At 39.1% G+C, this 16,535-nt stretch overlaps 1 protein-coding gene across 1 annotated transcript in view; it reads left to right on the top strand.

Moving 5' to 3' along the window:
• LOC139730109 (uncharacterized) overlaps nt 1-9,783 on the top strand; it is a 55,593-nt gene extending 45,810 nt beyond the window's left edge. Inside the window, exons 13-18 of the mRNA XM_071641013.1 lie at nt 5,566-5,625; nt 6,319-6,406; nt 6,951-7,050; nt 7,775-7,898; nt 8,790-8,919; nt 9,652-9,783. Coding sequence (XP_071497114.1) covers nt 5,566-5,625; nt 6,319-6,406; nt 6,951-7,050; nt 7,775-7,898; nt 8,790-8,919; nt 9,652-9,767 — 618 coding nt within the window. The 3' untranslated portion in view covers nt 9,768-9,783. The remainder of the gene's footprint in view (nt 1-5,565; nt 5,626-6,318; nt 6,407-6,950; nt 7,051-7,774; nt 7,899-8,789; nt 8,920-9,651) is intronic.
• Nucleotides 9,784-16,535: the final 6,752 nt, after the last annotated feature.

Here is a 16,535-nt window from a genome sequence, read left to right as displayed (position 1 = left end):
AGAGTTTGTTTTTTTCAGAGCCATCAGATCAGTTGTCGTAACATTTGAGTGTTGTTGTTGTTTTTCTCTGATAAACTGCAAAGAGAAAACAATATCTTTACTCTATGATATTGTAAACATATATCAGCCTTGGCAATGTTGCATTAAGATATCATATTACCAGTTGTTTGCAGGATTATATTGCATGCAAATTTGCTCGTAAGCGGAGAAAGGAAGCCAGACAAATCAGCATGTATTGGCTTTCTGCCCTAGGATGTGGTTTTCCTGTGGTGGCTCACCTGAGCCCAAGACTCACATCACATGGCATATATTTAGCGTTATGCATATATACATGTACAAAGATATATTTTCGACATACTCTTGACACTAAACAGATGACTTCTATTAAAGCAAACTGATTGGGAAATCGAATTGATTTCCAAATGGGGGGGGGGGGGGGGGGCATCTATCTAGGAATGGTACACCAATCAATTTACCTATTGATTTTCCAATTATCATCCTATCTTTATTCTTTAGATTTTGGTTTCGTGACTTTTAGAGTAATGATCATTTCTTTTTTATGTTTTCTATGTATTATTATTATTATTTTTATTGTTTTTATTATTATTATTATTATTATTATTATTATTATTATTATTATTATTATTATTATTATTATTATTATTATTATTATTATTATTATTATTATTATATGTTGTTGTTGTTTTTTTATAGAGAGAATGAAAGTACCTTTGTGGATTAACTATAACTTATGACTTTAGGATTGCCATGTTTTCCCCCCCCCCCCCTCCAAGAAAAGATATAGTTTTGCAACTCATTTTCCAAATTGTCCTACCTTAGATCCAGAGCTGATAGCCAACCAAGTGTGTGAAGTTAAGCTGCTTTTGATAATTGAGGAATAAGATTCAATCATATTGGGTTCATTCCAGTCACTCTGAGCCAAAGCTTTGTGGAGATTGGGCACAAATACGGTAGATAATGGAGAGATTTAAACTTTAGGAGCTGAAATAACACCCAGAGCTTTAAAAAATTATGCTTTTACAGTGTTTAGCTTGTTTGGTGTTTTTTTTTTTTCCATAGAGAATAAGAAATATAGTTTTAAGGTGAAAAGAATGTGGCTTCGTACTTGTATTGTAGAACAGGCATGCCTGATATGAGCAGTCTTTTATTATTATAGTATTATAGTATTATATTATTATAGTCATTATCATTATGGGATGACCTGAAGATTTGTTCTTTCCTGTTTTGCTGTTTATCAGTGTGTTTCTTTGATCTGCAGTGGTTGACTGTCCTGGTTACGGGAAAAGAAACGCACTGAGAACTACAATGTATTGTAAAACTTGGCAGTTGGCTGTCCAGGATGTGACGTCATTTTAGGCTATCAGCTTTTCATGTCATCCTATTGCACAAGTGTACACGATAATTGCACACTTTCATCATGCTCTAAAAGTGGAAAATACTGTAGAGCAAGCATGCATCAAAGTGCAAATACCGCAGGAGTAGTACTTTCATGCTGAAGCAAAGAATCTCTCACACACACACACTGATACACATGAATACACACATTTGGAGCCCTGCCTAGGCACAACAAAATTCCAGGCAACAAATTGTGTTATTTTGACCTCATTATTGAGCAATGAGGTGACTGTAGCGTGTTTGCTCTGCAGTCAGATGGCTTGGGTTGGAGAATCATTGAGTCTAGCTGGGTTTCTCACAATGAAAAGGGTACAAACCCAGTGAATAATTGTACCTATACCAGAAAACAGGCGAATAATCCCAACCCCTTGTGGTTCCCCCTGGGTGACCAGCACTAGTCATCACCTTAGCATATATGTGACCCGCTACAACAAAAGGATCCTAAAGTCGCTGACGGGTGAGCCGAGAAAATCGAGTTTGAAGTCAGATCACCAAAATCTGTCAAAATGTTCGGAATTTCTGTTTTTAACATAATTTTGTAGTCTAATATACATTGTATCTTCTATCATCTGCCGAAATTTCGAAGCTAAATGATCAAAGGAAAGGCCTGAAAATAGCATTTTTCTGGGCCATGCTCGGCTCACCCGTCAGCAACTTTAGGATCCTTTTGTTGTAGCGGGTCACATATAGTCCCATATGAGGAAGTTGGCCTTCCACTACTTGGACTACAACTCTGTTATTTTGGACATATATTGGCTCAAATGCTGCCACAATCCTTCATCAGTGTCTCAAAATGATGCCTAAATCCAGACAAACACAGAGGTATAATTTTTCTATCATACTGTAGCAGCTACTTCCCAACATATCCCAGACCAAATGCAGTAGTCGTACTATTGTAGGCCTACCTACTTACTAAAATGGGTGACATGTTCGGTGATTTACATGGTTCCATATTATGGGCCACTGCTTATTAAAGTGGTAGTCCAGACTAAATGGGAAAAAGTTTTGTATCCCATCCTGTCCCAATTATGAGGGAGCTATTGTATCAGAACACCTGCCTTTTGAAAATTAAACGAAGAATTTATGTAGAAAAATACTAATTGTGCAAGGAATATTCAGTTGAATCCAGAGAGGTCTGTTACATAGGTGATGTATTGACATAGATAATGACTATTTAAGATACTTGTCGCTAGATTTCTGTGTCCCAAGAAGTTGGTTCAGAATTGTAGATGGATATGAGGTTTGATGAGCAACATTATTTGTCAGTAAAATGTTATTTTTAGGTGTTGGGATCTCATGCTTTTCTGTATTATAGGTAGACTGCATTTATTTTGTGTCAGTGTGTGTTAGAAATTAATCGTGTGTGGTTAGGTTTACTATGTAATGAAAGAAAATCTATCATATTTTTCATCTTCAACAAATCTGTTAACCGGTGAGCTAATCTAAATGCTGTGTTGCTATATTAGAAAAACGGAATGCAAATAGACATGTTTCTCAAAGCTTGTATCAGATTATATTTCTCTTATGGCTGAAGGCTAGAATTAGCCTTTCTTTTCTTGGTTTCTTTTGCTGTGCATGTTTGGTTGATTGTGATAACTCCGTAGCCATTTAAGATTACTATTATGGAATTGGGGAGTCCCTCACTTTGCAGATTTACAGTTCCAGACTACCAACTTATTTTATGAGTTTGAACAGCTCGTGTAGGTAACCCTCATATATAAAGAATGAGACATCATGAATGATTGCTTGTGAGACCCCTGAAGAGGTTGTTACAATACATTCACAATATCATCCCATCACGAGACACAAGGGGAAAGTTCAATTAATCTTGAAGCTCAGGTGAGCATGAAGCCACACAGGGGGTTCTTTTATGAGTCTGAAGACAAAATTCAAAATCAATTTTTTAAGCTTCAAAACTTAAGTATTCAAAATTCAAAATTCAAAACCTCAAAATTCAAAATTCAATATGTAAATCAGCTCATAAACCATACAGGTCATCCCCACCTACACAACATGCATAATTGCATCAACATAAACAAGAAAGAATGAACATACCGGTACTAATTTGCCAGTCACCACTAACCCCTTCATCCCTATGTCTAAAGCCTGAAGACAACATTCGAAATCAGTTATTAAAACCTCAAAACTTCAGTATTCAAAATTGAAAACTTCAAAATTCAAAATTCAATATGTGAATTAGCTCATAACCCATACAGATCATCCCCTCCTGCACAACATGCATTTGCTCATCAACATAAACAAGAAACAGTGAACATACTAATTTGCCAGTCACCACTAACCCCTGCATCGCTACGTCTCAAGCAGGACATTTGTTTTTTTTTTCTTTTTGTAAAATCCAATTTTAATCGGAATGCTGCAGCAATTTTAAAAGGACTCTGTGCTGAGAGTCAGTGAGGTTGATTTGAAATGTAGCACTCTATATGGAAGCATCATTCATCATACCTTTGCATCGAATGAGAAGAGCCGAAACTTGGAAAACCATTCATTGTCTTGCTATTTATGTGCAAATTATTCCAAACCCATGATTAGAAAAGTCTCATCACGTCAATTACTCTAAAACCAGAAACACTAAATTGCAGCGTGAAACTTTCGCGAATTGCCGACCATGAAAACATTACGAGTACACTACATGTAGTGGATTACTTAGACAAAAACTTTGGCGTGCATTTTACTCTAGCGAATCATGGCTCCTCGCAAAATTCGAGAAAGTTTCTGGTTTTCCAGTATATGTTAAGCTGTGGTGATGGGTAATGTGGGCAATGAAACAAAGAAAAGGAATGCCTTCCAGCATGATAATGATATATTTGAGAAAAATTTTGTTTCTTTTTTTTTCTTTCTCTTGTCTTGAGTCTTTTCTGATGTTTTACCAATTTGCAGTGTTTCTGTGAATGTGGTTATTTTTGGACTCCTTAAGGGCCCGTTGCATAAAACTTACCATTGAATTTCAATGGTAACTACCGCCAAAATTAGGCGTCACAGCCAATCAGCATCAAGGATTATAAAATTTTCCGCTAATTTGAAGACTTACCGCTAGAAAGCAGCGGTAAGTCCAGCGGTAAGGGTTTTATGCAACAGGGCCAGTCTGAATTGCTTTAGTGATACATTATCAAACATGGAAGTTTGATTCCGTCAGCCTTGGGGTAGTGTACCAGTACCAAAGAAAGGAAAAGTCACATTGTAACAACATGTGTGACAGTGTACACCAGAATGACAATTTGTATGAGACGTGCAGAAGTATGTAATTTCAGTGATGCCAAATATATTTGAAAGCTCCAACAGTCAAACGAATGGCAGCACAGTAACATATCAAATAATGCCACATTTCTAAACAATGTCTGCCGTATGGTACACATGAGCAGTATTGCATTTCCCGTATAAGCCTGAATGCTGGTAACAATGTCTGAGCCCAATTTGCTTGATAATCTATTTCAGTAGCGAGAACGGTTACCGGTATAGTTTGTGATGTTTAGTTGTGCTTGACATAGCGGCTGCATACTTGAATGGGAAGGGTCGTAATGATCAGATGTGTAACCATCTTACCCTAGTTTGAGTCTGTTGTAGCTACATTTCTGTCATATTTCCATATGGTTTTATTTGGAGATTACATTAGTGTACAGAATCATTTGTCAATATGAAATCATAGAATTATTTTTATTTTTCTTCCTTTGATAACAGAAGAACTTTTCTTCAGCTGTGTGTCTTGTTATAATAGATATAGTGTGGAGAAAGGATTTTGATTTTTTTTTCTTAGACTTGCTGTATCATGTTTGTTATTGATCATAAAGTTATCATGGGTTGTCATTTGATATGATTTTGTGGATATGCTTCATCTTTTATATTCAAAAGACAATATGCTCGTGCACGCGCATTATATTGCATTGTGTATGTGAAGGGTAGATTTGACGAATTCATCAAGTGATATGTTTCTCTTCTCTCTCTCTCGCTCTTTTTCCCTCCCTACATCTCCCCTCTCTCACCTTCTCACAAGAGGTTACATTTGTCTCTTCTCTCTTTCTCTCTCTGTCTCTTTCTTTCTTCCTATGAGAGTTTTCTGCATGCTGGAATGATTGTGACACAGATGATTTTTTTTTTCAATGTAATCTTCTGTTTTCTGTCTCCGTGATACAGGAGAAAGGCGGCAAGCTGTCCCACATCTCAGCTGAACAAAAGAGGAGAGTGAACATCAGGGTGAGTCAGTCATGATGAGAAAAAGCTAGTCTTGTTTTCCTGTGAAACCAGAAATTTTTGCATGCATGAAACTTTTGCAAATTTTGTGAGGAGCCAAGATTTGCGAAAGTAAAATGTAAGTGAAAGTTGACTTTTTTTTTTTCTTCACAGTGCATTGAATGCCAGTTGCAATTTGCAAAAGTTTCATGCCACAAATGTTTCTGGTTTTACAGTATTGTAGTTTGTCTGTCTGTCTGTCTGTCTGTCTGTTGGGTGTGCATTTTCACCCACCGATACCTTGTTTAGTCAGATACGAAAAACATTTCCACGTGTGGGTCAAATCTTTTGAAGGAGCATAGTCCATACGTCAGATGTATGATGTGACAAATATTTTTTTTGTCCCTTTGATGTACCATACATCAAAGGTAACCCGGTGTTTGAGAAACTGCAACAGCTTTCAGGAGTTTAGGAGTACAGTACAAGTCAGAACAGATGTGGCTCACAAGAATTTGCTAGTTTCATCGTAACTGCAAGAATCAGTGAACGTAGTTAATAAAAAAAAAATGTTCAGTGATAAAAATCACTTGAAAGCTGTTTATTTAGAAGAAGAAAGGATACAAAGACAACATTTGATATGCTGTCATTTTCATATTCATTAGTCGTGACATCTCAGTCACTCTTTCTCTTTTTCTCTTTCGTCTTGTGTCCCTCCAGTCCGGCTTCGACCAACTTCACTCCATGATCCCGTCCCTGGCTCAGAACCCCAACGCCAAGATCAGCAAGGCCAACATGCTTCAGAAAGGTAACACCATCCTCCTTGGAAGTTGCTTGTGTGCTTGTGTTTGTGTTTGTGTTTGTGTTTATGTTTGTGTTTGTGTTTGTGTTTGTGTTTGTGTTTGAGTTTGTGTTTGAGTTTGTGTTTGTGTTTGTGTTTGTGTTTGTGTTTGTGTTTGTGTTTGTGTTTGTGTTTGTGTTTGTGTTTGTGTTTGTGTTTGCGTTTGTGTTTGAGTTTGTGCTTATGTTTGTGCTTGTGCTTGGGCTTGTGCTTGTGCTTGTGCTTGTGCTTGTGCTTGGTGTCAGAAATTCAATGTAAGAGTTGTCCGGAACCTGGAGCTTCCAGTCCTTCATACTCCATCCATGGGGTAATTTGGAAAGAGAGAAGTAAATTGAGGAGAAGATGCTGAAAAGATGTAGAAAGATAAAGGAAGGGTCAAATAACTACAGAATGAATGAGTTTCATCTTGAGTTCCCTCCCGCCCCAGCCCAGCGCCACTCTGAATTGTGTCACTATCATTCCATTCTAATCTCACTCCCACCTCACCTTTCTCCCTCCTTCACTGATGTAGCGGTGGAGTACACCAAGAAGCTGCAGGCGGATCGTAGGAAAATGAAGGACGAGATCGGTGTCCTCCGTGATGAGATAGCGGGTCTCCATGCGGACATCAGGTGAGTCTGTCTCAGGGATTGGAGTCCTGTTTCTATGGGCTAAGCTCTCTGTGTAGCTTCCCTTTGGAGTAAGCATTCCTCTTGTACTGATGATTGGGGAAAACTTTAATAGCCCGATTTACCAATTATTTTTTTTTTTTTCAGCTTTGCTTGATATGACCAAAAAGCTTCAGGCTGAGATAGAATCTGTAGTATAGCCCACAGGCAATATCACCATGAACATTTTACCTGGGTACTTGACAGAAAGAGGTATTTAATTTTTTTTTAAATAAATTGTTTTCATTCAGAGGGAGGGGTTTGCTAGCTTCAGGTTACAAACATGATTTGAAAATGGTTGCATTGGACCATCTGCTTGTGTAGTGTTTAAGGTGGTAATGAAACATCGCACTGTCATTTTGTGAAAACTTGAATATACAGTGATCACATGAAGAAAACTAAATATGATGAAAGTATGATAGGTAGTAAGAGCATGCACTTATTTATCATAATACGTCATATGAAATAATCAAATAAAAACTTATTTTGGTGTGTGAGAAATAAACCAAAATGCTTCTAATTATGTGAGATAGATTATTCATGATGTTTCAGAAATTGTTGTTGTCATTAAAATGGCATGGCTGATTTAAGAAGATGTGCGTTTTGTCTTCATTCATCGCTTAAATGTTGTTAGGACTTGTGTCATCAAATAAGTAAACTGACTTCTGCCCTCCCCCCCACCAAACAGTGATAGCCAATCACAGCTTCCAGCCAGTGGAGTGCCTGTCACGCGGCAGCGTGTTGACATGATGCGAGACGTCTTCGACAGCTACGTAAGGGAGAGGACGACGCAGAACTGGAAATTCTGGATCGTATCCTTTGAAGACATGCCCCATCAACTGCCAGTGACTTAAAGAACATTCTATAAGGCTACTATTCAGAATAACTCATGGTGATGGTAGTACTGTGGAAGAAAGGAAAAAGATTAATTCAGTTATAAAGAGAGAGTCCTCTGAATCATTTTAGAAAAAGAAAATCTTTCATGCCATGAGAAGATGAAGGCGACATTTTGCTGAAGGCTGTTGGAGAATTACTGAAAAGTTTGGACTGGGCCTTTGGGCGAAATTGGGCAGATTAAGATCTATAGAAGTGAGGACCATTAGGGAACTATTTGCAGACTTTGTGACAGGAGTGTAAGAAATATGATAGATTTGTGAAGGAATAAAAAAAGAAAGCCGATTAAAAAAGGGGAAAAGTGTGGGTTTGGATTTGTTTGAAAACTTCTCTGTGGCAATTGTCTGTGTATGATAATGAGTTAGACAAAGCGATCATGCTTATTAGGTAATGAATTCATGGAAATGATACACAGGCACTTTGCATATGAAACTTGCCATATTAGTATTTGTACACTTTGCAATGTCATGTAGGTGAAGTATCTGTAAACAATGCAACTATAGTTTAAGTTGCATCATTGCAACAACCACATATATTCTAGGATTTCAAATTGTTGCCAAGAGTATGGAAATCCTATTTGCTGTGGCAGCAACTGTGATTTTAGGATTTTTGAATTCTTGCATGGGTAGTTATGGTAATTATTGTTTGTGAATATGACAATGTTTCGAGCCTTATATATCAGCAGAAGCTGTTGTTGCAGTGTACATTATGATGTGATATTACTGCAGTGAAAGGAGGTTTTTCCTTAACTCTGCCTCCTCCTCCTCCTCATCATCATCATCCTAATCATACTCCTCTGTGACATCCAGTTCAGCATAATTATCCGTCCCCTCTTTGAGTCGTTCAACAGCACGGTGTCGACGTCGAGCCATGAGGAGCTGACGCTGACCGTCAAGTCCTGGCTGGATCAGCACTGCTCATTACTCACCCTCCGACCCAGTAAGACTCCCTCACTATCTCTTGCATGTGTGATATACGTTGATATCACCCAAGATATATGATATACAGAATAAGAGCAATATCATTCAGTAAGATAGTTAGGTAGATAGATATTAGACAGATGAATAGATAGACAGGCAAATAGGTAGTCAGATAGAAGGATACATAGATTGATGGAAAGAAAGATGAATAGGTGGAAAGAGAGACAGACAGACAGATTTTGTTGTGGATAGTACAGGAAGTGATGCAGACACTGTTTTGCTCTTTTTGACAGTCCTTGCTCTTTGCAAAGACTTGTCTCCTTTGCCACCAACAAAGATGCAGTATTATTCAAATTTCTCTGTGAGTGTTTGTGGGGTGACATGATATTTGCTGCTGCGACAATTGCTGTCTTCGGTCATATTTTCCCTAAGGACTTCGGGTTAGGTTGTGATAGGGTTATAGGTTTAGATTGATGTGAGGATTAGGATTAGGGTTAGGATTTGTTTGTGGGTAGAATTTATGTTTGGCCTAGCGTGCGGATATTTTATGGGAGCAATTGTCGCAGGAGCAAATGTCATGGAACCGTCCATGATGGATACTTGTTTGCATGTGTTAAAACTCTGGCAGGTTTGTAGAAGAGACCGTGAGTGAGAATGGACAAGTTTTGCAGTCTATTTCCTGAAAGCACCTCACTGTATCCATGCTTCTGTTTTCTCTCCCTCACCCCACCCCTCTCTCTCTCCTCTACAGCTGTGCTCTCATCTCTCACCCTCCTCAGTAGGACCACCTCCATCCTCTCAGACCCCACCCAGATGCCCCAGCAGGCCGTGGAGGCCGTCACACGCAAGGAAGAGGAGGTGGACTAAGAGGTCGATCAGGGAGGGACCAAGCAGTACCCCTCCCTCCATCTGGCCAAAGCCAGGCCCTGTCGATGCAGGTGCGCTCCTCGCCCACGAGTTTACAAAGAATCACGAGATGGTGACGAGATGAGGAGATACACGTGGCAAGAGAAGTCCTCTTGCCTGCCTATCTGCCTGCCTTGATTGGACTGGGGAGATGTCTTCTGTTGTTGTTCTTCATTTATTTTTTTACTCGTCAGTGATGGGGAGTGCAAGACTTTTTTATTTATATAATTTGTATTCGTTATATCCCTGTTTCTGGCTCATCCTGAATGTTGTCAGTGCAAGATGCAAACACGTAGATCAGTGTGCTTGTTTTCAGTTTTCCCCGTAGCTTCCCCGTTTTAGTCCAGCCCACTTTATTCTGGCCAATATGGCAGGAGAATTGAATGGTAGTAGTTGTCAATGTTTGTCTCGTGTTTGGGGTCGAGTGAGAAACAGTCCTCTCTAGCAGTGGATCCCAACCCCTACTGTGTGTGCTATACCAAGGTGGCAGTAGACATAGCATGGGACTAACACTTCATAGAACCCACAAAGAAGGAAGACTGTGAATGATGGGTTGGGGAGGGGGGGGGGGGGGGGAGTCGTCTACAGCGTGTGAAAAGTGTTACAGGACATTTTTCTTGTTAGTACAGTATAAAGATGTATGCTATGTTTCGTTATGACATAGGCCTGTTGATTTTCTCAAGGCTTTCAGTTTGCTGCAAAGGAAAAAAAAAAATGATTTGTGTACATCCATGAGTTCGTTTGGCTCAGTGTTGTCAACGACATTGTTTAGATCACCCAAGTTTTCATTCCTTATCTTTTTCTGAGAATCACATGATTTGATTTCATTTCATTGTCAGCAGTGGCAAGGAGATATATAAATGACAACAAGCCAGGGAAACGCACCATATATTTCATTCTTTCTATTATGATCAGAATTTTCTGTCATCCTCAACCAGCTATTGGCAAGGTGGACAACGTTTCAATTGCTCCCCATCTATTGTTGAGGGGAAAGGAGGTTGACGGGTTTCTTGAACCCAAGTAATAAACTATGTGCATCAGCGCAGCAGCGATGTCATGATGACTGATATGCAAAACACACTCCCAGTCCTGATACCAAATGTGAGGTGGCAGTGGGCCATAATACTGGCCTCCAGAGGCTTCTCGCTCAGTGAAATTTCGAAAACATTGGGAGGGGGTATTTTGAAGATCTTTACGTGCATATATGCAATTTTACTCTGTTTTGAATTATGACATTTGCTTCAGGAAATGCTCAGATGAATGATGGTGGGTCAACCTCTGCTTTTGTACCACATACACAGCTCTGTGAGAGAGTTGACATTCACAAGAACAGACATGAGTCTTCGCACTCAAAGAAGGCCCCATGTGCAAGATTCTTCCACCACCTTGCATTTCGGGTCAGTTCAAGGAGTGCAAGATTTTTCGTTAGGTAGTTGCTTTGCTCATTAAAACTGGCAAGGTGATTTGTGATTGGTCCTTATGCCATCGTAAGTTTTTAAGTGGGAGGGGCACAGCTTTAAACTTAGCTGATCATGCTTGACTGCTTACAGACTTTGTGTTTTTTGATACCATGTGGGTTGCTTTCAGAATGCAGTCAGGTGTTGTTATTTTGTTGTTGTTGTGTGTTGTTGTTGTTGTTGTTTTTTTTTTTTGGGGGGGGGGGCAGGTGGGTACAGTCAGCTTGACTGAGTGCATAGCGAGTCAGAATGGGGTGCATTCATTGTAACAGAATGCCCTGGTGTCGATCACATGTGTATCAGGTATTACAACCCCACACTGGTTGCATGCCCTTTATATCTGTTCACAATTGGGTTGCCGGTCAGAGATTTTATGCAAAGGCATCCCTTGATGTGAAATGTTGATAGTGCAAGTACACCACCTTGTCTGATAATAGAGCTGTATAAATTTGTTTGCATGTCGTTTATTTGTCGAGATTCAAGCGGAGAAATCCGGCGAACGTGTAAAGAGTGCAGTCGATATATTTTTGGTCATGAGGTTTAGGATGGCAAAGAAAGAAAGAGGTTGAAGCAAGTATTCCCATTTTGACGCGGAAGCTGTACGAAGTTATGAGTCTCTTTTGTGTCTTCATTTGTACAGTACTGTTGCTAAAGTTGTATAAAGCAAACAAAGATGTGCTGTAAAAATGTGCATAGTCACTACAACGACTTGAGACTCTCAACAACTTATATTGATATTTGGTGTTTGTTTTTGTTATGTTTATTTTCTTTGGGTTTTTTTTTTTGGGGGGGGGTGGTCTGGGCCGGGGAATCATGTAGACAAAGAGAAAGAAGAAGAATGTTGATTTTGTTCGTGGTGTATGTATGGAGAGAAGAAATGTATTCGTTTGATTTCGTGATTTGATTGCAAGTCCACCCTGAGATTGGGGGAATGGATACCTCTGTACAGCTGGCCCTTACTGTGTCTCTCTCTGTAATTCGCGCACTTGTATAGATCAATGATTTGGATATCTAGTATTATGTGGCACCGTTGACATTTCACCAGCCGATGATCTTTGGAGACTGTGTGGTCCATGCCTTCTTTCTTCTACCAATCGTTAGCGCAAAAAGATTTGCTATGTTTGTGCATATAATTTTGTCTACACATACATTTGTATGAATGTGTGTTTGGGTATTTGTACAAAGACAAACTATATATATATATATTTGTGTGTGTATATATTCAATTGAAGTAAGCACAATTAAGAAAGAAAAAATTAGATGTGTATATTGTGGTACTAAGACTGTCGCTGTCATGTAGAGAACAACCCTTTGTATTTGGCGTCACAAAGTTTTGATGTTTTTGATCGAGACACGGTGCACGCAGTCACACATGCAGGCATGTATTTTCAGGAATGACACCGATCCCAAAGATATTTGTAGAACAACTTTCGAAGGGTGAAGAGTAAGATTTTGTTAGTCTCAAAAAAATTAACTGAAATAAACTAGGTGAAGAAACAACCAAACAGAACATGGACAACCCACCTGTAAAGCAATAAATCAATGTGGGTTCATTTGATAGACATGGGACAGGAAAAAGCAGGAGATGGTGGGGGGGGGGGGGGGGGACCAAGATGGTAGACTCATGACTCAAAACGTGAAAAGCATTCATTCTCAATGTAACAGAGGTAGAGCCTGTATTGATTGGCATTGATGCAATACCACTATTTCACATGTTTTCGAAGCATGAAAAGTGAGCCTGCTTTGTTAGATTACATTTACCACAATTATATGCAAGCGTACGTATTTGCACGTCTTAGAAGAATCAAGACAGAGGCATGTGCGTTTGGCAAAGTGTTTTCTTCTGAACCCCTACGTGCTAACACATGATCCTGACCTGTTCTTGCTCTCTAGATGCAATTTTCTCTTTCTATGAATGCCAAAGGCTCAAGACGTTTATTTCTTCTTAAGCCCTTCTTTCTTGGAGATGAAGCTGGAAGTCAAAGTGTCACAAATAATTAAACTGTTTCCGTTTTCCTCTTTGTTCATGAATTTCTTGGACAGGATTAGATTTCATACCAGCTCGGTTCAGACACCAAATCAAAACTGTAGCGACCCATCATTAGATCAGATGAGGTGATGAATTGCTGAGCGTCTCGTAGCTCAATAGATGGTCTAATGTTTTAATATGCAACAGAGAGAAGTATTCTCATAAGAGCAAAATTTGAAACCATGTGAAACCAGCAGTATTATGCAAACATAGAGCATGAGAAAACTTTGCAAAAAAAACAACAACAAACAAAACAAAAACAAAAACTGATATGGCAACAGTCAAGTTAACAATAGTATGTCAATTATATTGTGGATTTGAGATCAGTGTTCACTTTTTCCACTGGAACATGAAAAATCAAAAAGAGCATAGCAAACTCTTGAAAGGATTGTCGATTCAACATCCCACAGAGTGATTTTTACACAAATTTAATCAAGTTGAATATGTTTTCCGCATAGCTTCCAAAACGTTCTTCAGGCTTTTTATCAAATATGTCCAAATAAAAGCAGGTGCAAGTTGTATATCATAGAGTTTTATGTCCATCTCATAAAGCAGAAGAATGTATAAGACCAAGCTTTCACAAACCTCACATGTCATTGATCAGCTAAACCCACCCCTCAAAGTAATGGTGTGGTGTCTTCTTGATCTCCACAAATTTTAAGGCGTAACCCTCTCATAACCGCAAACTGACCACGCAGCACACAGCCATTGACATCACACAGAGATGGGTTCCCAATAGTATTGGAAGAGTTAAGCAGTTGTATACAGCTGGCCTCTAAAGTGCTGAATGTATATATTTGCCAAACTGCACGCACAGGAAAACATGTAAGGAGCTGAAGTAATGTGCAAAATTGCCTCTGTAGAGATATTTTCCCCCATATTTTTGTATACACCTATGATTATTAGTGATAAAGAATTTGTGATTTGTGCCTCACTCACTGAAATGAACAAGATGTATGGAATTGCTCCCCCTTTTTTTCTATCTAAATGAATGTTTCTCCCAGTACACCCCTCAAATGAAACTAAGGATGGTGTGCCAGAAACAAGACTACAGTTTGCAAAATGCAGTGTACAATTTATTTCTTGATGATTTTTCCTTTGCCGAAAAAAATCAAGCAATGCTGCTGCATTTGCTGATCAGTGTGTCTATCTTTCTTTCTCTTTTTTGTCAAAACATGGAAGTAGTTGTGTTTGGACATATGTATGTTTGCATAGTTGATACAATCTGTAAGTATGTACTCAATTAACTGCATTGCTGTAAAGTTAGAATTTCATGGCAGGGATCGTAATCATAGGTAATAATGCGATCTTGTGGTGAGGAGGGTGCTGTAGAGCATTTTTCTACCTTGACGTCTTTGAGGGCAAACTCCGTGGAGTTCCTTGTCAGTATTAGTGGGGTGGTTGCCATGGTATTGTGAAGGAATTTGCATGTTGATTTGCAAATTCATGCTTTTCTGTGCATTGTGGAAGGGGGGGGGGGGGAGGAGGTTAGGGTGGTCAGTTCATTTCTTCTTCTTCTTTTTTTTTTTTTTTTTTTTTTTTTGGGGGGGGGGGGTCATTGCCCCGCCAAAAATCAGATGTCAATCAATATGTGTCTTTGATTGTTCTTGTGTGATCCTATAAAAACTGACATTCTGTCATCATTGGAATGCTGTCAGCCATTGTGCTCAACAATGTTGGGCTGAAGACTGTGAGCATCATAATCGTTTGATCATGCAGTCTGCCTTAGGTGAAACGAGGGCGCCGTTCCATGAAAGTTGTCAGCTCTGGCAGGTTGTCAGTCTCTGACAATTACCATAATGACAGTCACTTACCAGTGCTTCTCAGCCAATCAAAACCAAGTTTGTTTGTTTTTTTCTGAATTTGTCGAGACCGACAACTTGTCGGGTCTGACAACTTTTGATAAAGGGTACCCAGTATTTCCCATCTTCATAGGATGTGTCAGAATCTTGAGCTCTATCCTGTGGCGGTTTCAGTAAAAGTGTTCTATCTTTTTACCTCTGCAAGTTTTAGGGGGTGAAGTGTGTGTTCCTGGTATATGAATTTTGTATCATCCATCAAAATGTAGTTATATCATTTAAAACTTCAGACAGGAACTCAAACTTGGGGTCTTCTCTTCATGCATGAGTGAAAAAGTATGACCTAGAGTAGGATGTGGTTATTCTTAAACATGCATTTGCATTGTAATGCTTGTTTTCCTGCTGTGTATTCAATATTCCCCCTCCCCTCCCCCCCCCCCCAAAAAAAAAAGGGGGGGGGGGAGAAAAAGATTAAAGTATATTGTCGTGACTCATAGTTTTGCTATTGTAACTATGGATACATTCTATGTTTATATCCTTAATTCCTTGTCTTGTACTACTTGGGAGTGGGGGAAACTGTGTGCTGTGAAGTTAGTGACAGCATGTATGAGATCTCCACACAAATGATCAGTTCTGGTGCAGATCACATTCTTATAGACGGATGTTACTATTTCTTGTCGAATTTTTCCATTACTCTGCTCGCACAAGTTGATTAGTGATCAGTGCTATTTCAAATCAAAGCACACAGGTTTCACAGGTATTAGCTCCTTATATGGCTGGGCCTGTATTGACTGGTTATCATTCATGACTTCTGAAAGAAAATCATTGTCATAAATAATCTCTATTTTTTGATATTCATTAACACGAAAAAAATGCATTCTAACTTTTCCTGGAGGGTCTTGTGGTTGATGTAACACAGTATGTTGATTCCTTCAACTCTAGGAATGAAAGGTACACTGAACTTGTGCACGGTATGTGACAACTCTGTAAGACCAGTGAAATTCACAATTTTATGTTACATTTTAGACATATTTATTGCAAAGGTATTATAATTGGTGGAACCAGCTACATTGTACCCGCTGGGTGTAACATGAGTTGATACTTGTATTGGCCAAATTTTCAGGACAGTATGGGGGTCCCCTTGCATCTGAATTGTATTGTGATGATTCTCTTGTTATATGCAGTAACTTGCATGTGGCTTTGAGACTATTCACCCAGATGGTGGTCACTGGACTACGTAATTTCCTCACATAGCTTGCCTCCACACTCCCCACAAAGCACCACAGGATTTTATATGTCCTTTCTGTTTGTTGAGGTTTGTATTTAGCAGGCACTCACTCACCAGGAATGCACAATGGCAGGGCACCATATAACTTCAGAGAGTTTTTATTTCATCTAGGGGTGTTTATTGGTCCCCCCCCCCCTCATTACTTATTTTCTTTTT

The sequence above is a fragment of the Diadema antillarum genome, unplaced genomic scaffold, assembly GCF_040938485.1.
Source record: "Diadema antillarum isolate AM-2024a unplaced genomic scaffold, OU_Dant_1.0 seq00000292_RagTag, whole genome shotgun sequence".
Taxonomy (NCBI): domain Eukaryota; kingdom Metazoa; phylum Echinodermata; class Echinoidea; order Diadematoida; family Diadematidae; genus Diadema; species Diadema antillarum.
Note: the sequence above shows the minus strand (reverse complement) of the source record. Positions and strands in the feature narration are given on the sequence as shown.